Genomic DNA, 24,252 nt, shown 5'->3' on the forward strand with positions numbered 1-24,252 from the left:
ACCTACCTGTAATTCCTTGCCAAAAACATAAACAAAATCCAATAAAACAAAACCATCTCTCTCAGCAAATTTTTTTCCAGAGTTGAACCTCCTGTTCTATTCTGTCAGTTAACTGGTACGCCGGTACCAACTTCCTCCTGATTGATAGCAGGGTGTTGAAAAACATCTATTTTAATATCCGATCCATATTCACCTATAGTTGCAATTTAGAAAAAGTTAGATTCGACCCTTCTAAACTCGATTCTTTGTCAGTCCCAAGCTGTCTAAAATTTCGCAAGAATCGGATCAAACAAGGATAAACCCACGATCGAATGTGGATCTTCTGGAGCCAAATTTTGGATTTAAATTCGGGACTGTTCGATCAGAATCTGAATCAATTCGGATCTGTTTGAAAATTCACAAATATTTTTAGAATTTGTGTTAATTTATAATGAATGGTTCGGATTCACTCAAATTTTATCTGAACGGATTTGAAGGCACGCAATCTTGGGCAGATCTAAATCAATATTCATAGATTTTGAAATATGAAATTGTATGCATATATAGTTATATACTCATCAATTAGATTGACCGAGTATTAAATTAGTGCAATTATCTATACTGATAGAAATAAGCTACCAAATTTTTTCAAATAACTCAACATTTTGACAACCAATCGGTTTTAACAAATTATATCAAATATGAAACGCCGTGATATGTAGATTCTTAAATTTGTTTTATTTTGAATGAACAGGTAATTTACACCTCCCTACGTCAATGAAAATAAAGAATACCAAACACATAACACACAGAATGAATATTTCCTTTTGGAACCATTTCATTGCATACTTCATATAAACATATATAGTAATAATCATTATTATCAAATTAGTTTAATTGTTGTTGATATAACATTTTTTTTTTAAATGCCGATTTTTTTTCCTCAGAAATAAATATGCAGATTCAAGTTAATAATGTTGTAAGAAGCAGCTTTAGTTTAATGGTGAACAATAATGTTCTCTGTATCACAGAAGATGCGGACAGGCAAACCCAAGTGAGCATAAGAAGAGAAGGGCCAACTGTCTTCCTGAATTTTAAAATTTTATTGAAGGTATAAATGTCCGCAACCAACCCCCCCCCCCTCCCAAGGGGTGTTCATTGGGTCCGGTTTATTCAGTTTTGAACCGAACCGAATTAATTTGGACTAAACGGTTCGGTTTTCTTGGTTTAATGGTTCGGTTTGATTTTTAAAACCAAATTATAACTTCGGTTCGGTTTGGTTGGAAAATTTTCAAAACCGAAATAACCAAACCAACTGAACTTTTATATATTATGAATTTTGTCCGGAACATCCCAATTTATTTCTTAATACCCTAATTTATTTCTTAATTAATTGCTTTAAATACTTTGGTTTATTTCTTAATATACTATAGTTTATTATAAATCAATTGTTTTAAACAAAATAATTAATATATTTTGGTTTGAACCAAATAAACCGAACAAACCGAAATAAAACTTTGATTCGGTTCTATTTTTGAAACCGAATTATAACTTCGGTTTCAACCGAACCGAACCGATGAACACCCCTCTGTGAGTATTAGAATTTAAAAGGTCAGATTTCAATCTGTCTTATAGAAAATTAATAATGTTGTTCAATGTTTCAAGGATTCAAGCACACAGTTTTGGCTGACCCCCTTTGAACAATTTACCTAAAAGTTATAATTTATCCCTTCTACGTGACCTGTCAAGGTAGACTATTTAAATATATAGAGTACACAAGTACACAAGTACATAATTATGTTATAGTTGAATGATTTAGTCAACACATTAGGTGAAATAAATCCCCCAATCGTCGTACAATTTGCAATTTTGTACTAGATAACTTTTTCTGACCTCCGAATTTTCAACTTGGGTATTGTGATGTAGACATAATAGATGCCTCATAGATAGGGGTGAGTAAATTACTCATAGGCAGGGGTGACAACGAGCTCGTTTTTTAACAGCTCGTTGTCACCCCTAGCTATGATCAATTGAAGTGTAGAGATCAATTGAACCCGTTCGTATTGAAGTGTGTTATGAATTTCTCTGAAGTACTATACCTGATGTGAACCCGCTATGAGCAATAGTTTTAGGAAGCAGCTAACAGTCTTCCAACTCCAGTCTCTCAAAAATCTCCGGAGATTTTCAACTAATTCTGTAAACATCAATACTAAATCCTGTAAACTAATTCAACAAATCCTGTAAACATAAAAACGCGTGAAAGCTGTTAAAAACGCGTGAAAGTTGTTGAAAACGCGTGACAGCTGTTGAAAACGCGTGACAGCTGTTGGGGACCACCTTCTGTGAACATACACATAATATCCTGTAAACATACACATATTATTCTGTAAACATACACATGTTATCCTATAAACATACACATATAATTCTGTAAACATTACCTTTTATTTCTGTGAACATACACATAATATCCTGTAAACATACACATATTATCCTGTAAACATACACATATTATCCTATAAACATACACATATAATTCTGTAAACATACATAGTGTACTTGAAATTATAGCAGTTGAAATTATGGCAGTTGTGGCAGTTAAAAACGCATCAGAACTAAGCTAAAAAAGGAAGGCTTTTATACACGGGGATTTTTGGGGGACTGTAGCCCGGGGGACATTACCTTTTCTCATAGTTTTAGGTCAGGATCTAAAATTCAAACTCGTTCGCTCAACTTGATACACCAACAAGCCGAATACAAATGGGTGTTATGATCAATTGAAGTGTAGAGAAATTTAATAGCTCGCTCTTTAACATTATAGCTATACCTGATGTGAACCCGAATGGGTGTTATGATCAATTGAAGTGTAGAGAAATAATTGCTAAGTTGATCATAGCTCGCGAGTTACCTTTTACATTTGTTGAGTATCAATGGTTCAACATCTTAATGAAGTACATCAATCTGCTTTACATTTGTTGAGTATCATTATTGAAGTATTGATGATACTGTTGATTTTTGTAATATAATTCTATTTCTGTTGGATTTTTATTCTATTTTATTTAAATGAATTATGACAATTTATTAAATTTTAGTACTAATAATTCGTGAGCCGCTCATAACTCGCTCATTTATCAACTCGTTTAAACTTGCTCATTTACCAACTCGTTCATTTACTAAATGAGCGAGCATGAGCATACCCTAACTCGCTCATTAATCACCCCTACTCATAAATATGAGACCGAATCCTCTGCCCTCTGTGGGCAGAAAATTTTTGCCTCCAAAGTCACTGTCGGTAGACCTCCAGTTTAAAAATTAACAGTGACCGGCCCCACTCGACAGTGACTGAGGGGGAAAAATTTTCCTGCACCCCGGAGGACAGGTGATCTCCTTCCCATAAATATATATAGAATAGAGCAGCACTACAGCAGAATTTAGAAATGCTCTACATATCTATGGGATTAATGAGTGTAAGTTTCTCAACTAAAAAGTTGCATCATCTTGTTTTAATAAACTCGAAATGAGTAGAACTAGGGTGTTCTTAAGTTCATCAAGTTTTTTGGTGAACTCAAGTTTAAAATCCGTCAAATCGACTTCAAATGATGAATCCGAACCGTTGAAACATGTCTATCTTACGAGTTATGCGTCTACATGTAAAAAAAAAATTGAAATTAATTTTGCATAGAGTCAAGTGGTCAAAAAACGTTCAAAAAATGAATGCATTAAAATTAATTTATTAACCTTCTAATTTTGACCGCTTGACTTTATACTAAATTAATTCAAATATTTAAAATTTTCACATTTAGACGCATCACTCGTAAGGTAGGCGGGTTTCAACGGTTCATATTCGTCATTTGAAGCCGATTTGATGAGTTTTAGACTTGAGTTCACTAAAGAACTTGGTGAACTTAAGAACACCCTAGTTCTACTCAACTTGAAATATCAATAATCATTCATCTAATAGAAAAAAAAACTTTAGTAACAAAAATATATCATATATAAAGGCAGATGGCAGTGATAGGAAAATGGATTAAGTCCCTTATAAATAAATAAAAATATAATTTTGTTTATTAATTTTTGTAATTTTTGCAGTAATATTTTTCAACTTTACACTAGATTTCTTATTCTTCCCAACTTTAGTTTTCTAGTTCCGTGTAGGTGGTCCCTCGAGTGAGTAACTTTTTATGGATATTGAAATTTTAAATTTTAAACCTAGATCTTTCTTTTAAAAGAAAAAAAAAATCATTCATCCAACACTCCCGAAATTTTCTTAGTTAGCACCATAATAATTCGAAATTAAACAATCACTATTTAAAATTTAAAATTTCAAATCTTACCACCCACGCACTTTAAGGACACACCAAATTTTTCAATGCGTCGGCTAGAGATACACACCAAATTTTTTTAGTTTTTTTTAGTTTTTTATTTTTTTGTGTGCATTCTCAGGAAGCGCACCAAATATATATATTTTTTTAGTTCTGTTATGTTCTTTTGTGTTTGAAATTTTTGGACTAATTTTTTTTTTGTTCTATTCTATTTTGTTCTGTGGTGTTTAGAATTATTTGTACATATCAAATTTGACAGTGGAATTGTAGAAAATAAAACGCACTTGTTTAACAAAAATTTGTACTAAATTTAAACTAAAAATTACTACAACAAATTATACACATAATCTGAGCAGCGTTTTGTACTAAGTAAATTGGTGCGCAAGTTAATACAAATTATAGATGATAAGCTGAAATTGTATCTATTGAAACCTAGGGTTTGTTATGTAGATTAAACCAAGTTTTGATTAAATTAGGTTTAATTAGGTTAGAAATGTCCAAAAGTTCAAGTTACTGCCCTAGTTATGTTTGTTCTATAGGTAATCAAGTGTTTGGAGCATAACGAAGCAAAACGGGTGAATTAGCACGAAGATTGGAGCTTCTGCCAACATTCATTGCGGTCCGAAATGGATCCATTACGGCCCGCAACCAAGCAAGCCAGAGCATTTCAGGACTCTTATTGCGTCCCGCAAGGACCTTTATTGCGGCCCGCAAGGACTTTTATTGTGGCCCGCAATGACTCTTCAGTTTTTTTTCTGCGCAGTCTGTTAACTTCCACCATGCATTGCGGCCCGCAATTAGGTCGGTTCAGAGCCCGAATTTGCTATTTTTGGTTAGTTATTTCTAGGTTTTTGAGTTGAGTATAAATAGGGACCTGTAGAACAGATGGAGCACGTTTTTAGAGGCAGAATTTCTAGATTTAACAAGGAAAAGCAAAAGGAAAAGCAAAAGGAAAAGCAAGAAGAGAGAAGAAGGAACAAGAGATCATTGATCATTTGGTTTTATTATTTTCTTTCCTTTGGAACTCTTTTATTCTTTTGATTTGATTTGTATCTTAGCCATGGCTGGCTAAGGGCTTTTCTAGGGTTAATTAGGGTTGTACTTGAAACTTTTGTTATGATTTAGTTGGTTTTACTTGATATATGCTTGTTCTTTCATTATGATCTATTCTTTATTTTAATTGATTGTGAGGACTTAATTGAAATCACATGAAACCCTAGGATTTGATATTTGCAATTGAGAAATTGAATATTAGGTCCAGACCATAAGGAATAGGGTATTTGATAGGCTAAGTACCGAGAGGTGACACTTGTCTTATACGGGCTTTACCTAATAGTTTAGAAAATTGTGCCAAGTACCGAGAGGTGAAAGATAGTTTTCTAGATCAATTGGGACAGTAAGAACTTAATGACTTTATATTAGAGTAGCCAAGTACCGAGATGTGACGTTTATTCTAATTTAAAGATGGTATTAATATAGAGATATCACTTTGTACCTACAATACCCAACTGTGCCTTCATAAATATAAGAACAAAATTTACAAACCAATTAGTCGTAACACTAGTGGATAGGAACCCTAAGAAACCCTAATTTCTCATTCTTGATAAAAATCAAATTTTGCTTTAAAGACTTAGTTTAATTCAACTTAATCACAATCAAACCAATCTTTGAACAAACAAATTCCTTTTTACTTTCTTTTACTAAATTAAATTGTTAGGTTAGATTTTGATATTCCAACTTGTCCCTGTGGAGACGATCCCTAAGTACTACTTGACAAGGTTGTACACTTGCAACCGAATTGAGTGTAAATTAGGATTTATTACTTGTATTGTAATAATCTACATCAATAGACACAATCTGATCAACGTTTTATACTACAAATTATATGCATAATAGAACAAAACAAAAATAAAAAAATAAAAATTTGGTGTGCTTTCTGAGGGTGCACAAAAAAAATAAATAAATAAAAGAAATACAAATAAATTGATTTGGTGTGCATCCCCACCTGACACATCAAAAAATTTAGTACGCATTTTGGAGGTGAGTGGTAGGAATTAAAATTTGGAGATATTAGTGGTGATTAGGGGTGTCAACGGGTACAATACGACTCGGGTGGAGGCATTTTCATACCCATATCCGTTATGATAACCAAAAAAGATATGTACCCTTATCCGTCTTTTCAAATACGGTACGAATCGGATAAATAGATAAAAAAAGTGCCCTTGACATCCTGATTTTGGATTTAGAGTTTAGGGTTTAAGGTTTAGGGTTTAGGGTTTAGGGGCCTAACAATATTTTTTTGCGCATACAATTTTTTTTTAAGTTTCTACTATTTACTTTTTTTATGCGCGGGCGCTACTATTGATAACATTTTTTTATTATAAATTGTCTAGTTTAATCGGTAGAAATTAAAAAAAAAATCAGAAATAATTATTTTAAAATTATACATTTTGTTTCAAACTAAAAGTGAAATTATTTCTCAAAATATTATTTGAAGAAATAATTATTTTTAAATCAAAATGTTATTTGTGAATTATTAGTGAATGATAAAAATTTGCGTGGACATTCACTCGTAAATATAAACAAAGTCAATTTTAATTCAATATTTTTGTATTTCAAGTTCTGATTAAAGATAATAAAAATGAGATTTTGATAATTTTGTGACATAAAAACTTAATACCAAACCCACCTCTTTAATTCTATATTAATATTAATACATTTTTTTCTTAAAAATAATGTACATTGAGGTCAGGTTTTGCTAGACGTCTTTTTAAAATATTCACATTTAAAAATTTATTTGTTCGAAACACAATTTATGCATAGCCGATCAAATTATAAATCTGCAATTTTTCAAGTCAGACTGATTGAATTGGTCAGATCAATTGGGTTAACATGTGCTGATGTGCATCAGTATCTTTTATAATTTGTTATTTTGATAGATAGGAGCATAATATCCTAAATTGGAGGCGTTTAATCGAAAAAAACCGTGGAATATTCGGTTACATGTGAATCACATTTCTGACGTGCATGTTATCTTAATCTTAACTCTTCAGATACTTCAAGCTCCTAAGCTTATCACTGACATACGGGACCCACGCATTAGGGGACCCACATGTCTGTTACAATCTTGTCAAAGAACTGGCCTAGCCAATGATTCGCTTCCTAGTCAACATCCCTTTTGAGTTCCTGACTTCCTGTAAAGTCCCCATTTTTGAGAGAGATTGTGATTGCGAGCTAATTGAGCACCGAAGCAAGGGAAGAGATGAGTTACGAGCACCACCCGCCACACCACCATCACCAACAACAACACCACAACCCCCCACCACACCACCACCCGCCGCATCAATATCCCTCTCCGCCCCCACCTCAAGGGTATCAGAGTTATTTCAACCCGCCACCGCCACCGCCATCTCACCACCACCACCACCATGAAGATACTTCATGTTGCTCTTTCCTAAGAGGATGGTATTTATAAATTCATCTCTCTCTATCTATCTATCAAAGACGAATCTACTTTAACTAGCATGAAAATTTATATGTTTGTACATAATTTTCTAGAAGAGAGTTTAAATGCCTCCATTTTTTTTGTACCTTCATCATGTTTTTATTTTTAAAAATTTTAATAACTCAAAATTTAAATCTTAAAATTCAAAAGAAAACCATTGAATATGAACTACATTTTATCTATACACGTGTAAACAATTATGACATTTCAACTTTGTTTTGGTTGTCATCTTGAGCTTGTAAAAATATATACTAATGTGGATAATTTTTAGACATTGATTTTTTAACTTATTGATTCACATAAAAGCAAAATCAAATTGTGATAATTTTTTATGAGCACATAGAGAAAATAACATAGATCACATTTAACGGTTTTATTTTGACGTTTAAGTTTTAAACTTTAAGTTATTTAAGTTTTTAAAAATAGAGTTATGATGGAGGCACAAAAAATAGAGGCATTTGAACCCTCCTCAATTTTCTATATTTTTAAAAGTAAAAATATTATGAATACGTTAAAATTGATCTTATACTTGACATGAAAATTTTATATGATTGACTAATATCGTCGAATGATGTTCTATTCCTTGGTTCATAAATTTTTTATCTGTAGAAATTAAGAAAAAGAAAGAGAGAAACAAAAAATAGTACATTGTATATTTTAGATTGGTAGAAAGATATGTAAGAATTCTATTGATCTAAACTTTTTTTTTTAAAATTTGATACATAGATAGAGATAATTTTTATATTTGATTTCTGGTAAAATATAATTTTTTTTTTCAAAAAATAGATAAAATATTCTATTATATATAGATTTTAAGATACTCTATCTATTTTTGTAAAAACTTTTTATATTTTACTAAAATAATTTAAAGTAAAAAAATACAAGTTGATTTCAATCGGTATTATTCATACCGATTCAAACATTTTTATTTTTTAGATCAACATAAATTCTACCGATCTTTTTACCAATAAAAAATATGATGTACTCTTTCTGTTTATCTCTTTTTTTTTAATTTCTATAGATAAAAAATTTCCCCTTTGTCCTGTTCTAATAAGAATAAGAATAGGAATGCTATATTGTTGCCCGTATATTCTCAGTAATTAGGGGTGTTCAAATGGTTCGGTTTGTTCGGTTTTTTAACCGAATTGAAAATTTTCAGTTTAAATGGTTCAGTTTTTTGGTTCAAATGGATCGGTTCAGTTGAATTTTGAATTATTTTCATTTAAATGGATCGGTTCGGTTTAGACTTTTCAAGACCATCTAAACCGAACCGACCGAATTATATTGTTCAAGTATGGTTTATATTATGTTTGGTTAAATCATTGCTTCGTTTTTTTATTTTAGTTTAAATAGTTTAAAATATCTACATATTTTGTATAGAATCAAACAATTTTGTGTATGAGCATGTTTAATTTTCTTTAATAATTAATGACATTAATAGATTTATATCGGTTTGAACCGAATAAACAGAAATTTACTTCGGTTTATTTGGTTCGGTTCTTAATCGGTTTATAAATTTAATCGATTCAGTTCGGTTCTAATTTTGATAACCGAAGGAAGTTTGATTTGGTAAGTTTAGTTCGGTTTTAAACCGAACCGACCGTTTGAACACCCCTATGAGTAATTGCAAAGTGGTCTTCACGTGTTAGAGAAATTGATTGAAATGTACCTGATGTTAGTAATTAAACCAATTCGAATTAAATAGTATGATTAATGGGGCACTCGTAATGAACTTAAATCTATAAGAGTAACAGATTTCTACTTGACGATTACTTAATGTATAAATTTAAATTTACTATCTGATATATAGATGATAGATTCATCTGCTATTGCATTAGTTTCTGAAGTAAAACTAGGGTGTGATGTGTTCATCAAGAAGAGTTGGCGAGCACATCTCCAAAATGCTATCGGATTAATTTTGAACTACGAATTCAATCCGTTGAAATCCATGAAATTCGTGAGTGATGCATGTACGTGCAAAATTTTTAAAGTTTCAAATTTATTTAGCACATGGTCAAGCGATCAAAACAATGAACATTTTATAAATTGTTTTATGTATTTATTTTTCATTTTTTTTTACCACTTGATCATGTACTAAATGAATTCGAAACTTTAAAATTTTTGCATGTACATGCATCACTCACGAAGAATATATATTTCAACGGTTTGGATTTGTAGTTCGAAGTCAATCCAATAGCTTTTTGGAGGTGTGCTCACCAACCCCTCTTGGTGAACACATCACACTCTAGTTTTGCTCTTGTTTCTGATCCCTTTTCTTAATTGCTCCAAAAATGTAGGGGTGTTATGCAATTATTATGTACAATTTTGCAATATATTAATACTATTAAAATTGTTTTGTAAATTTTATAATGGGCTAATTCTTTTGTACAAATTCTTCAAGAGAGATTTTGTTGTATCTCAGAAAAATTCCAAGTTTGCATTTAAAATCTTATTGATTTATGCAAGAATTTTTATTTTGAATCCTTTTTTAAATGTAGTCTGGCTGCTCTCTGTTGCTGCTGGATACTGGAGAAGTGCTGCTGCTGTTGCCGCTTCTAAGTTATTTTGTTTTTTTTTTATATATATCATGCTCATGACGTCTTGATTAAACTTTCTAATCATGTCATTAATATTGAAGTTTGAAGTTTATACTTGTGTGTTATGATGTCATTTCTATCTTAAACAAATTCGGTTATTTGAATTATGTGAATTGTTTATATGAAATTAGTTATTATCTGTTACAGTTTGTACTTGTATGTTTTGGTCAGTGCAAATTTTGAGGCTAATACAAAAGTTGCATGCATTAGCAAGTATACATAAGAATTAATTACCTTTCATTTTTCATCAACAAAATGGAATTACCTTTCTTACTATCTCTCTATGTTTAAAGAATCATGACCTTTTAACTTTATTTTGATAGTAATCTATAACTTCAAAAACTTAAGGTTCGAGAATTATCCACGCAAGGGCTGAAGTAGAAAATTGCAAATATGTCGTGCCGTGTTTCTACGCGTTCGGAACACGTGCCATGCCAATATATTGAAAGAAAGAAAGAAAAAAAGTGTCATACAGTGCTAGCAATGGGCTGGCACAGTTATCAACACAATACGCTTAGGTGTGTTGTGTCGATTTTTTTTTTATGAAATCTTGTTTAAAATTGGTTAAAAAAAATATGTAATAATGTATACAAAGTATCTAGAAAATAAGTAAAAGAATCAAAATTATTTGTTTTGTATATTTCATTTTTTTTTACAATTTTGTATACCAGATTGGGTTTTTCTTTCATTTTATTTTGTTTTGATATTATTTGAGAAGATTTATGAGCGCAAATAATGTTTCCAGGTGTGATTGGGGTGCAATTCGGTCACACAATTTTGTCCGTATGAATTGTATACCAGTATACCAGAATGAACAAGCCGTGTGGATTTCTTTTTCATCACCGGAATAGACTGTTCTTGTTATTAGTATTTTCGTTTGGAAATTTTTACATTTTACTCTTAGAGTAAGGCTTGGGTGCTATGGATAGTGTAAGGCCATTCCGTGCTACAGCCTCAAAAACTTATCGTATAACTTCAAACTTCAAATTAAATAGCTCAATAAATTAGTTATATAATAAACTTATAGAATAATAATTTTTACTATTTATTATGATTTATGAAAGATGGCCAAAAATGAATAGAAAAATAAAAGAAAATTTAGGCTAGTAAGAAATGTAGAGTTTCAAATTGAACTTCTAGAAAGATCTAAACAAAATTTGGGATTTAGAAAGAGCAAATGTCATTTATTTATTTTTTCTAGAGGTTTAATTTAATACTAGTAAAAGAAGATGATATGTAAAAAGATGGCTTGCAACAAACTTATGGAAAACAGTATGCTCCACGTTTTTTAAAAGAACTAGAAAAATATAAAATATCGTTTGAAAAAAAAGGAAAATTAATTATATCTCATCCTTTTCTTCCTACATGTCTACAATCCTTAGATATATATTTTTTTCTCACTCAGTTTGAAAAAAATAATAAATGAAACAAAGAATATATTAATATATATAATTAGACATAAAAAGTTTGAAAACATTAATTGCAAAGTTGGTATTAAGTTAAATTAAATTTTATTAATATTACGTTAGAAGACAACTACAATATGGATTAATAAAATAATAAGGAATGCATAAGATTATTTTTTCTTAATTAATGACATCTTCATAATTAGAAATGAAAGGAATTACATCAACATGAAATAGCATGAGACGAACAAAAATGAGGATATTTACACACTAGTCTGAGCCTCCATATGGCTAATATGGCCCAATTCGCAAACTTTATCTAATGGGAGCCCTCTTTGGAAAAAAATGACTTTTAGGATGTGTTCGGAATTTACTGTTTATGTGAGTGAATTTTTTTTTTCCACATAAACAAAAAAAATTAGTTCAAAAATTTTGCAATCTCATTTCCATTCTTATTTCCACCCGTCCGCCAAACACACTCTTAGAGTTTGGTAATCAAACCAAAAAATTTTCCTTCAAAGACATACATATAAATCTAAATTTATAATCCTCTTAATGTATTAAAAAAAGATAAAGTTAGTCTTTAACTTTAAATATTTTAAGAAAAAAATTATGTCAGATTTCTATAAATGATATTATTTTAATCACTAAATTAAAAACTTTATCATCAAGCGTGCTCCTGAAGAGTAGTGCTGGCAAAAAAATTCGTAACTTATGAATTGACCAGGATCAGTCCGTGACCTGATCACTAACAGTCGTTCGCTACTCGTCCGAATTGTTAATGGACCAGCTCATTATTGGTTCGGTCCAGATTAAACGAATTTGAGTTAGACCTAGCTCGCTTGTTAGATAGATTTTACAATTTGATCTAATCTGTTTTGTTGTTTTTTTATAAATTATTTATGTGTTTTTGTCATTCAACTAATTGTTATGTTTGAAGCTTTGTTTGAGCACGAAGAGCTTGTTTCATTCTATTAACTGCACTTGAAAATACATATTTCATATTTTTGTTTGATGGACTGCATTATCCTTTCTTTTTTTAATTTGTATGATAATAAATCTTAACAAGTTAAGATTCTAACTTGACCTCTTAATCTAAACTCACTTGGCTCGCTTAATTGTTGTTGACCTCTTAATCTCAACTCACTTGGCTCGCTTAATTGTTGTGGAAAGCCGATCACGAGCTCGTTGCCACCTCTACTAAAGAGAAGAGAGAAAGACAACACAATTCATTTTTAATACACCTCAATTTAATACTTACAAAATTTGAATAATTGATACATAGAATAGACTTCGTTTCTCCTCTTTTTTTTCTCAAAATTTAATGTTATGGAAAAAAGAAAACATGGATCATCACCTCTCCCCTTCCCTCTCTTTGCGTACCCCTTTTCTGAAGCACCCTAAAACTAATTAGAAACCTTAACCCCTAGATTGATTCTCCTAGTCTGATCTGTTTTGTTCTCAAAGTTTTTCAATTTGAATTCTCAAATACTCATTTTCACTATATTTTTCTTCAAACACGAGAAGTTTTTACAACAGATATGTGCAGATCAACACAATTACACAACCCAGATTATCATATCACATATTCACATTCCACAGACGCAGAACAGAACATCTCCATTTCCATAAGCAGTTGAGAAGAACAACTCAACTTCAACGTGTCTCATCTCAACCCAAACCTAGGTACACTGTGGTAGCCACTACACCGAGCGCATACACTCCAACCACCCTCCCCACCAATCCCGCCGGAGCCCTAGAGGCCATCCCAACTCCGGCAATCGCCGCCGCCCCGAGGGGCAAGCGCCTGACCACCGCTGCTCCCATCCCATTCACAATCGCACCGCCAAACAGCTCCAGCGCGAATTTTCTGAATTCCTCTCTCGTCAACCCTCCGTCAGTGGGTCTAACCCTCCGATAGGTCGAATCGACTTGGTATTGGGAGGGACACGAGGGGGCGAAGCGGGGAATTAAAGGAATGGAGAGAAGAAGGGAGGAGTGGAGCAGAGAGGAGGCGTGGTAGAGCTGGTACAGGCGGAGTTGGTCGAAGGAGGGCGAGAGTAGGTCGGAGAAGGTGGAATCACAGGCGGTGGAGAACTCCGGCGATGCGGCGAGGGTTATGTGCACGCGCTTCGAAGGGCTTAGCCCCATTTCACAGAGCGCGCGTGAGAGAGAGAGAGAGAGAGAGACGGGTGAAAAGATCAATCGCCTGACGGCCTGAGTAAAGATTCTCGTCGGATCAAAATCATCAGATACAGAGATTTTGTCTGGGCCGTAAGCCCGTATGGCCTGATTAAAGCCCAAAATATATTATTTTTTACAATTTGGGCCCATATGTTTGCATCTTAAATATATCTTTTATTTTTTAAAATATGATTGTATATCACATGTTTCTCTTTCTTTGGGCCTGTTCGGCTGAAGCGGAATAGAGGAATTAGATGGAATTGAGTCGCTATTCCTGCCGAACAGATTTGGAATTAACCAGATTAGAAGCAATGGAATAGAGTACTTTTCTAACTTTTTCAATTTCAGGGGGGCATGGAATTAGATATTGGGGAGGAATAGAGAATAAGGACTCTTTTACCCTCATTTTTGTTGACGTGGATCTTCCTTTTCATTTTTTTTATTGCCTTTCACCCTTCTCCCTTGCACGCTTCCAGAGGAAAGAAAGAAGTTCTCCTCCGCCTCTCTCAAGCATATCTCCGGTAATTTTTCGTGAAAACAACAAATTAAAAGTTAGAAGAGTAACGTACTCGATTTTTTCTTTTAAATGAGATCCGTGACCATGAAAAAATTATGACGAATCTCTTTCCTTCTTGATCTTTGTCTTATCTTTTCGAAAATATTTTAATATTGTCAAGAAATTTATAGTTTTAGCTAGTAAAGAGTATATTTCTGAATTGTTGATACTTTTTTTCACTTCATTTGTTGATTCTTTTTACTGTCTTTTCAAGTTAGGTTGATTACCAGTAACCACGCGTACTAGTAACCAATTCAATACCGAACCATATCTGACTGTTCTGAAAAATTAAGAAGGTTTTAACTTATTTTATGATAATAATTTCGTTTGAGTAAGACAAATCGTTCAAATTTCATTTAGTGTAGAGTTTACCTTTTGTTTTGCTTGAAAAAGAATATATATAAAGGTAACTATGCATAATACACAGAAATTACCAAAACTCCAATACAATAATAATTAGAAATTACAGAATACTTGCAATGAGGCCAGCTCGTTCAAATATACTTGATTTAAATTGGATTGATTAAATTGGATTGGATTGATTATGTAGTATTGATTAAGTTGGATTCCATGGAAAAATAGGCGTTGGCACGAAGTCAAGATAAACCGGGTACGCTACTGGTACGCAAATGACCAACCAAATAGGAAGGAGAAGTGCATGAAGACAGTGGAAAGCAACTAATGTTATACTGGCACAAACAAACTTGGTACCAGATAGATATTCAGAATAATGCAAGTTGTGGTTGGGAAGAGGAAAAACCAAGGGCTTCTTTTGCAAAATTCCATAGCCCTTGATATGGAGCTCCAAAATTTAATTTTTCTAGGCTTTTAAGTTTTTTACCTTCTGTTTCTGTTTGTTTGATTTTTGTTCTCTGTTATTTAATTTTAGAATTTTCATGCCTTTTTGTCTTTAGGCTCAGCTGTTTGAGTTTTTTCATTTTTTTACCGTTACAAAACTCTTGTAATATTTTACCATTATCAATGGATTTAAATGTGGGCTTGACTCACATTTTTTTCTCAAAAAATATTGAATATTTTTACTTTATTATTATTTTATGTTTTATATTTTATATATTGAATTTGTATTCAACATTTTATTGAATTTGTGTTCATCAATTTATTCATGTACAAGATGAAGAGAATGATCCAACACGGGCATAATTGGTGTTTTAACAGAACTCAACCAAGGTCAAAAGGGTCATTTTCAATAATTCTTGTATTTTATGAATGTTTAGTTCCACTATTTCAATGATTGAATTCACCGAACACACTTGGAATATACTAGAAGAGTGGTCAATTTTCAATTCCACAATTCCTCTATTTCCTTGCTATTTCATACCTTGCCAGGCCCTTGAGGAAGCTGCACCTTTAAATAAAGATAATAATATATTTATAATTTGATACGCTAAATGCTAAAATACGGGTACAGTGAAGCGGAGAGTCTGCTGCGATGTTTGGTCGATCCAACAACGGTAAACTAACCTATCTTCTTAAAATAATTTTCTAGCTTCTTATCATATCCATAATAATTCAAGAAATTAGAAAAAAGGACGAAAAAATAATATTGGTCCAATAAACCTAAATTACGGACCAGCTCTCAAGCACTGTGTTACGCCATGAAAAGCGTCTGTTATGGCCTCTCGTGCTCTGCGCTTTGATTTTTAAGTTGCAATTTCTCTGTACCTTTTTTTTCTGTGGTGAACTGTGCGGTGCACAGTAACCTACAAACGGGTACAAATAAAATAGAAACAGAAAACTAACCAATTCTTGGGAAGTCACAACACTTGTCTTTTAGTTGATATAATTCTACCATACCGGCTTGACTATAAACAGCAACCTACATGTTCAATTTTTTGGAAAGTAGCGATTAATCTGCGGCGTAAATAGTTAATTGCCCACATGATTAAAGACAATATTTTACTCAAAATATTTATTAAGTGTTGGTGTAACTATTCAGAAAATTCAAATTGCATTGAATTAAATTAAAATGAGACAAATTGAAATAGAGTTATTCAAATTGGGATATCATTTTTTTAAGTTTGCAACGAGACGATCATAAAATTATCATTAAAATTATTCCCAAATTTTCATTAACCTCAAAAATAAATAAGTTAAAAAAACAACTTGGTTTTCAACAAAATTCCAGAACTTTACCACTGAAAAATTCAGCAGGTTTGGAAAACTCCTTTCCACTAGATATTTCAGAGGTCTTCTTATTTTCACTTGATTATCCAGCTAAAAGGTGTCTGCCTCGAGCTAAAAGGCAACCAATGTAACTGGCTTCGATACGATAGTCCGAGAATAATCATGGTGCGGAGACTGATTAAAAAAGAAAGGTGACAACACAAACGCATACCGATTGAAATGGACCTAATGCAAGATTGGAGACTCGGACATTAGGCTCATCGTCAGACCATTGATAAGAATGCAGCAGGAATAATGCATCCTTTAATTATTTACATGTACTGATTTTATTTATTTATATATGCTTTATTTGTAATGTAGAGGAAGTAACAAGAGAAGCCGAATCAGAAACATCTTCCTCAAAAGGAGTGGCAAGAAGATCATCATTAGCAAGATAATCTTCTTCAAATAGACACCAACTTTGATGTATTTTATTTTTTTATGTTGTTTCAATTTTAATTTTTAGTGACAATTAAAATTTATGCTTAGTTGTTTGGTATGTTTCAAATTCAATTCTCCTTATCTCTACTCAATCATCAGCAATTGAATCTTCAATCTTGTATGTACGTATTATTTCTATTAAACAATTAGCAAATAAAATTTCACATAACATATTCAAACAATTTAAACATCTAAATAATAAAAACAAAATAAAAGGAGTTGTAAACAAAAGAATCCAAAACCGGTGGATAATCCAACGATTTTGTTTTGAATTACCACTGGATTATCCAACGTTACTTCTGAAATTTTGTTGAAAACAACCATAAATTTTTTTTTGTTGAAAACTAGGTTATTTTTTTAATTTATTTATTTTTGAGGCTGTTAATAAAATTTCGGAAAATTATTCTTGATTGTTGCTCCTAAATTATTGCTGAGGTTATTAACAAAAACTGACAATAGTTTATAATATTTAGAAAAACACAAAAACAAATTAATTAATTGGAAATATTGGTCATAATAGAGAATCATAGTTTTGGTCTAATGATAAAAATAAAGTTTTTTCTATGAGAAGTCGTACTAAAATCTTCACATTATTCCTGGTTTTCACGATTATAAGAATTTTACCATATCATATGGTAAGAACAATTTAGTGATCAGATACTTATGTTTCAATATAATTACTAATTTCGTATATGATACATTCTCAAGAAATTAAAAAATAAATGACCAATGCAAAAAATAATGCCAGCAGCTTTGAATCATTTACAATACAAATAATACAACTCGCCCGTGAATACATTATAATGAAAAATGAAAAATTAAACTTTGCTGAATTTGGTAATTAATCTGTAAAAAAAGGTTTCCCAAATCATTTACACCACTCATTGCTATAGTATTCGAACTCAATATTTCTTGCATTGATTATTTATTCCTTAATTTCTTAAGATTATATCAAATACATAATTAGTATATTTTTTTATTGAATTATAAGTACCTCACTAAATTGTTCTTAACATATGATGTGATAAAATTCTTATAGTTGTGAAAACTAAGAATATGAAATTTAATTTATACCGAATAAATTATATAAATGTGTATGTTAAAACCATTTATATGTTAGATATTTATTTTTATGAAATAAGTTAATACCATGTCTTATAATATAATAAATTTTTAAAGACTTATATGTTGAAAATATTCTACATTTATGTTAATATTATAGTTTATGTTTTTGATTTTAACAAATAAAACTTCACACTTATTTTTATGGGACGTGATATGAGTACCCGCACTCTCATCCTCCCATTATCCCCCTAATTTTATTTGTTCAATCTCATCCACATTTCTCATGATCTATAAGGAATTTTGCGAATATAAAACCACGAACGTCTTCTACGCAATTTTATCTTTCAAATGAGATCCATGATGACATACTTTCGAACTCGTCATCACACAACTATTTATACCTCATCATTTAAGTATTTATACCTAGTATTTTTCACATATGACACTGCTGACATTCACTACTAGAATTCACTCTTTTTTCATGCTCCCGAAAATGGCTATTTTCAACGGATTATCCTTGAAAAAAGCCCAAAAATCGCTATTTTCAAGCGCTACCCTTGAAAATACTACCGTTGATAATACCCTCCTTGCAAAAAGTCAGTATTTCCAAGAGGACCGTTGGAAATACTCTTTTGTAACTTTTTTCAAGAGACTACCCTTGAAAAAAGGGCCGTTGGAAATACTTTCAAACTTGGCCACTGTCTACATTATTTTCAAGGGGAGCATCGTGGGGCCCACCAGATTATTTTCAAGGGGAGCATTGTGGAGCCCACCAGATTATTTTCAAGGGGAGCATTGTGGAGCCCACCAGATTATTTTCAAGGGGAGGGAACATGGGTCCCACTTGAACATTTCCAAGGGTGACACCCCTGGGACCCACTACAGTATTTTCAAGGGTAGTTTACGGGGGACCCACCCCAGCATATCCATGACCAGCAAATGTGGGCCCCACCTGGTCAGAAATTGGCGCTTTTATTTGAATGGGTCCGTGCATTTTTTCCAGGATATACCCTTGGAATTACTAGACTCCTATTTTTGGTACCAGAACGCTTTCATTAGACAATCCTCCCGGTACCAACCCAGTATTCCTTTACAATACCCAATTCCCATTCAAACTGAGAACACATCTTACAAATCGATAGAAAACACATTGAGAAAAGAGATTGCAAAGCATTTAATAAGCATAATCATTAACATAGCATAATCAACACATTGTATCAAAATAAGGTGGAAAACCCTTTACAACACAGTATTGTGTGCTTGAACATTGCTAATATAAACAAAATATACACACTATGACCAAAATATTCACAAAAATTCACATAATACGCTACCCAAAATATACCCACTATACCATGAGTTAACAAAAATTCACATAATAAGTTACGCAAGACCCATTCACTTGCTGATATGCTAACTTGTAAATTCACAAAAATCTAAACCTTCTGACACACTATAAGGCATGGTTCAGTTTGAAGGTAAATTGGCCCACCATTCGTCACCCCTTGCAATTTCTCCATTTCCAAGTGGAGCTTGATTCAATAGTGCTTGAAACGAGTCTCTCTGATTTGGTTGCATTGGAAAAGAAAGACCCTATGTATTACCAATTACCACATATATAGAGACAGCATGTTATATTTATGAGGGATTTTGCATGTACACCCTCAAAATAATTAATTTTGCAATTTAAGCATTGGGATCATTAATTGTACCTGAAAAGTAGGCAAACTCCTAGTTACACCTTGCTCAGTTCCAGAAATGTTCGGTTGAGCCTAAGTTTAACAATGCACAATGCATAATGTTATTGTACCTTTATTACCAATGCTTTACTAGAAAACCACAACAGTGTCAGAATACGCCATATGATAATTGCAGAAATACCAAATGAGTTCATAGGTTAATGGTGGTACCCGAGTAGTAGGCAAATTCCCAATGACACCTTGCTCAATTCCAGAACTGTTAACTTGAGCCTATGTTTCACAATTCGAAAGGTTTAATGTTAGTATACATCCACAACAGTAGCAAATAAACCTTACACAGCTTGCAACACTAATACATGAGTTGTAAATAATGCATATGATAGTTGCATAAATACAAAAATGAGTCCATAGGTTAATAGTGGTACCTGAATAGGAGGCAAATTGCCAAGTACACCTAGCTCATTTCCAGAACTGTTAGCTTGAGCCTAAGTTTCACAATTCGAAAGGTTTAATGTTAGTATACATCCACAACAAGGTTTATGTGTATTTGATTTTATTTTGAAGTAGAATTATGGAACTATAAGTTGTGTATCTGATTCAAATCTTATATAGACTTAGAGGTTTATGTAGTGTATTATGAAATATTCAATTTTAGCCCTAATTTATGACCCATAATGCACTAATCAAATGTAGTTTACATACCTGCAAAGTAGGTTTTGGTACACCACACATTGAGAATAATTGGCTGAAGTACCAGTCATAAGTTGCCATTTTTCTTTCCTTCTCAGCCTCCGCCTCATTTTGACGACGTTCACTCTGAGCTAAGAGCAATCCTACTTCTGCGCGAGAGAACATTGACTGCTCCCCATTTAGCACACCAGAAATAGAAGATGTGTGGTGCTGTTTGGCTCGGGTGGTTGCTGGTTGCACCTTGTTTTGAAGCATGCTTCCAAATCCTTGGACCCTACCATGTTTTGATCCACCAACAGCTGAGAGAAACATGGTGTTCTCGTCCATGTCAGAATTGGCCTGATCAGCCATCATGTCCCTCACCTTTTGCTATGAGTTGTTCCAAATTTGAAATAAGAGGGGGAAAAAAAATTAAATCATTACTCAATCAGCCCTGTGCTATAAATACTGTACATGTTGTACTTATACTGAAAATGACAGAGGCTAAAGTTTGCAAGGCTTAAAAAACAACATAAAGTGTTGAAGCTTGTCAGTACCAGTGGAGGTGCTGTGGCACTTAGTGGTTTGAATTTTTCAATAAATTGTATGTATGTAATAGGTAGAGTTGTAAGTAGATATATCTTTTTTACAGTTGGTAGCTACTACCCAGTCTTTCAAATAAAAAAATTGAATGCATTGCAATGTATGTAATGCAACTTACATAAACTGCCTGTGAATCTGTGTTGGTAAAATGTAAGGAATTGACATCCAAAGCAGGAATCTCCGTGCAACTCTCATCGGTAATTGACTCCATTGGCCCGTTACCATCAGTAAATTCGGTGTTGGCCTCCGCAGCCTTCATGGCAGCTTCGATTTGGGCCACAATCGGTGATTTGCCATTCACTTTAGAACAATGAAGATGGGCATAAAGTTGTACTTTTGACGGTTCTTTTCCTTTGTGCAATTTTGTCTCCACATGAAAAAATAATAAACAAGCAATAGTAAAGGTCACAACAGTTATCCAAAATCGAACTCACAAAAAAACAAAATAACTTAAAAGGCACAGAAAAGCAAAATAACTTATTATGTGAATTTTTGTTAACTCGTAGCACAGTGGGTATATTTTGGGTAACTCACCCATGTTCAAGTACCAGCCCAGTGTGATACTAGTTAAAAAAAACTCACATAATAAGTTGGTTTCCCATAATATATTAGAATGTTAGCAAGTCTTTCAAGTTCACACAACAACAGTCACAGACTCATAATATATGTTGAAATATCTAATGGCATTTTTTTTTCATGGTTCTATAGTCAAACATGAACAAATCCAATATATACAGTACATGCAAGATTTAACAAATCTTATTACAAGACCAATAGAAGGAATCACATATATTAGATATAATAAGAGTTAACTAAATCTATTTTCAGCACTACACATATTAAAACATATCAAAAAGAAACCCAAACCTTTAATTTCTACATAATCCAATCCATTTTAAAAAATCAGCAGCTGAACAGTACCAAAATTATCCAACTCAGGTTGGTATGCAATCAGATCTAAATATAAACAACCCAATTTGATCTTATGAACATCAGAGTAATCTGATTTCCTGTGCAATTTATTAAATGACCTTATTTCTGATTATACTAGAAAATATTCGCTAATTGCATAAGAGTTAACTAAATATTTTTTCAGCACTACACATATTAAAACATATCAAAAAGAAACCCAAACCTTTAATTTCTACATAATCCAATCCATTTTAAAAAATCAGCAGCTGAACAGTACCAAAATTACATAATAGTTTGTAGAGTTTACCAGCATTTGATGGTGCTGGTGTGCGCTTGCTGACCCACCGTGGTGTGCCGTGATATTACGTTGCTTGCGGTTTTCCTGGTTTTGTGTACTAATTTGTTTCCAATCTTCTGTGAAAAACAAATCACACAAACCATGCCAGTTGGGGTGGTCAAGGCACCAATGCGGAACCGTGGCCTTCCATAATTGTATGTTTGTACCATATCTTAATGTCCATGTAACCCTCGCCGTGTGAAGCTCCTCGGTAACCCTTTTGGTTGCTATGGCCTCCAAAACATCTCTACAATGATCGGGGTCTTCCCCTTCCTTGTACCTGAATTTTTTCTGCAAAAACACATATGCACTGCCTTAATAGTGATCATTGACCCTAAAATCGTGAAAAGTAGCCACAAGCTCGGTAGATCTCCCAAAAATTCGTCAAGAGGGCTTTGCAACTTGGTTACGTAAAAAGGTAATAAATTCTCGTGAGGAAGGCGATTACTACATACGAATGGCGGGAATGAAGCCGAGCAAAGAAGCTTACTTCTATGAAGGTTGTGAAGTCAACGGGTATCGATTTCACACACAAAAGTATGGGCAAACCATGTCAACTAAAAGTAGCGGGGTTTGCATTAAAGGAGAGTGGGATGCAAACAACACACAAATCGATTACTATGGAATTCTCCAAGATGTCATTGAGCTACAATATGATGCCCACACGGTAATTCTCTTTAGGTGTGATTGGTTTGACATAATAAACGGTGTCAAGGTGGACCGCAAACATGGTATTGTTGAGGTTAAGCATACTTCTCGTCTTACAAATTACGAGCCGTTTGTGTTAGCGGCTCAAGCAACACAAGTATACTACCTACCTTATCCATCGCAAAAGGCCGAAAGACGCCAATGGTGGGTGGCAATGAAAACAAGCCCCAAGTCAAGGTTTCGTTCCGAAGGAGATGATACAAACATTGAATTTTACCAGGAGGAAAGACCGGATAATCCAATTGAACCAACAATTGGGGAAGACATTGATTGGGATGGTATGATCATTCGAGAAAACGAGTTGGAGCTAGTGATAGATACGACGACCCTTCCGTCGGCAACATCAAATGAACCGCCGAGTTTGGCGAGGGACGAAAACAACATAGATGAGGATGAGAATGATGATGACATGGAGCAAAATGACGACATAGAGCACGATGATGGCATGGAGCAAGATGATGAAGTTGACCTAAACTCCGATGATCCCGATGAAGACTACTAATTGGTAAATCAACACACATATGTTTTATATTTTTCATTTCACATTACTTTACACTTTATTAATCCGGTGTGCTTCATTTTCATCGAAGCCTTTTCTAACCTTGTTCTCTTATTTTTTGTTTGTAACAGGTACATGTTGTCATTTGTCAAAGGGAGATATCATGTTTGTCAAAAAAAATTGTATCTAAATTATATATGTTTGCACTAACAAAGACCTAATTAACATTTATGTTTTCAATCAAATGTTTCCTTCTATACAACTCAATTAAATAATGCTTGCTATTGTAATTTAATTTGGATAAACAATCAAAGGGGCATCTCAAATAAACAGAAACTTTTCTGTCTCCAGGAACTAAATTTTTCCAACGATGCTCTCATGGAAAACAAAATATGATATTATTATTCTGTTATTTAGTAATATTTTTATATAATTTAGCATTATTAATTGAAATTGTGGGTATTTATTGTACTAGTCTTATTGTTGTCATTTTTTTGTTTTCATTATTCAAAGGGGCATCTCAAATAAACAAAAACGTTTCTGTCTTCAGGAGCTAAATTTTTTCAACGGTAGCCTCATGGAAAT

General features: G+C 32.8%; 1 protein-coding gene and 2 long non-coding RNA genes across 3 annotated transcripts; 2 read left to right on the top strand and 1 right to left on the bottom strand.

Moving 5' to 3' along the window:
* Positions 1–7,466: 7,466 nt before the first annotated feature.
* LOC144566678 (uncharacterized) lies at positions 7,467–10,562 on the top strand. Its single transcript, XR_013515257.1, has 2 exons — positions 7,467–7,766; positions 10,305–10,562. It is a non-coding gene; the product is annotated as an uncharacterized LOC144566678 (long non-coding RNA).
* A 2,700-nt stretch (positions 10,563–13,262) lies between these two features.
* On the bottom strand, positions 13,263–14,036 carry LOC144566780 (uncharacterized). Its single transcript, XM_078316807.1, has one exon. The coding sequence runs from the start codon at positions 13,958–13,960 to the stop codon at positions 13,481–13,483; it is 480 nt and encodes a 159-aa protein (XP_078172933.1). The 5' UTR covers positions 13,961–14,036; the 3' UTR covers positions 13,263–13,480.
* Positions 14,037–14,218: 182 nt separating this feature from the next.
* Positions 14,219–15,556, top strand: LOC144566781 (uncharacterized). Its single transcript, XR_013515280.1, has 2 exons — positions 14,219–14,514; positions 15,132–15,556. It is a non-coding gene; the product is annotated as an uncharacterized LOC144566781 (long non-coding RNA).
* The last annotated feature ends 8,696 nt before the right edge of the window (positions 15,557–24,252 follow it).

The sequence above is a fragment of the Carex rostrata genome, chromosome 15 (assembly GCF_964058835.1).
Source record: "Carex rostrata chromosome 15, lpCarRost1.2, whole genome shotgun sequence".
Lineage (NCBI taxonomy): Eukaryota > Viridiplantae > Streptophyta > Magnoliopsida > Poales > Cyperaceae > Carex > Carex rostrata.

What these genes read in the sequence shown, in the direction of transcription:
- LOC144566780 (XM_078316807.1), bottom strand. Translation starts at nt 13,960, where the DNA reads ATGGGGCTAAGCCCTTCGAAGCGCGTGCACATAACCCTCGCCGCATCG.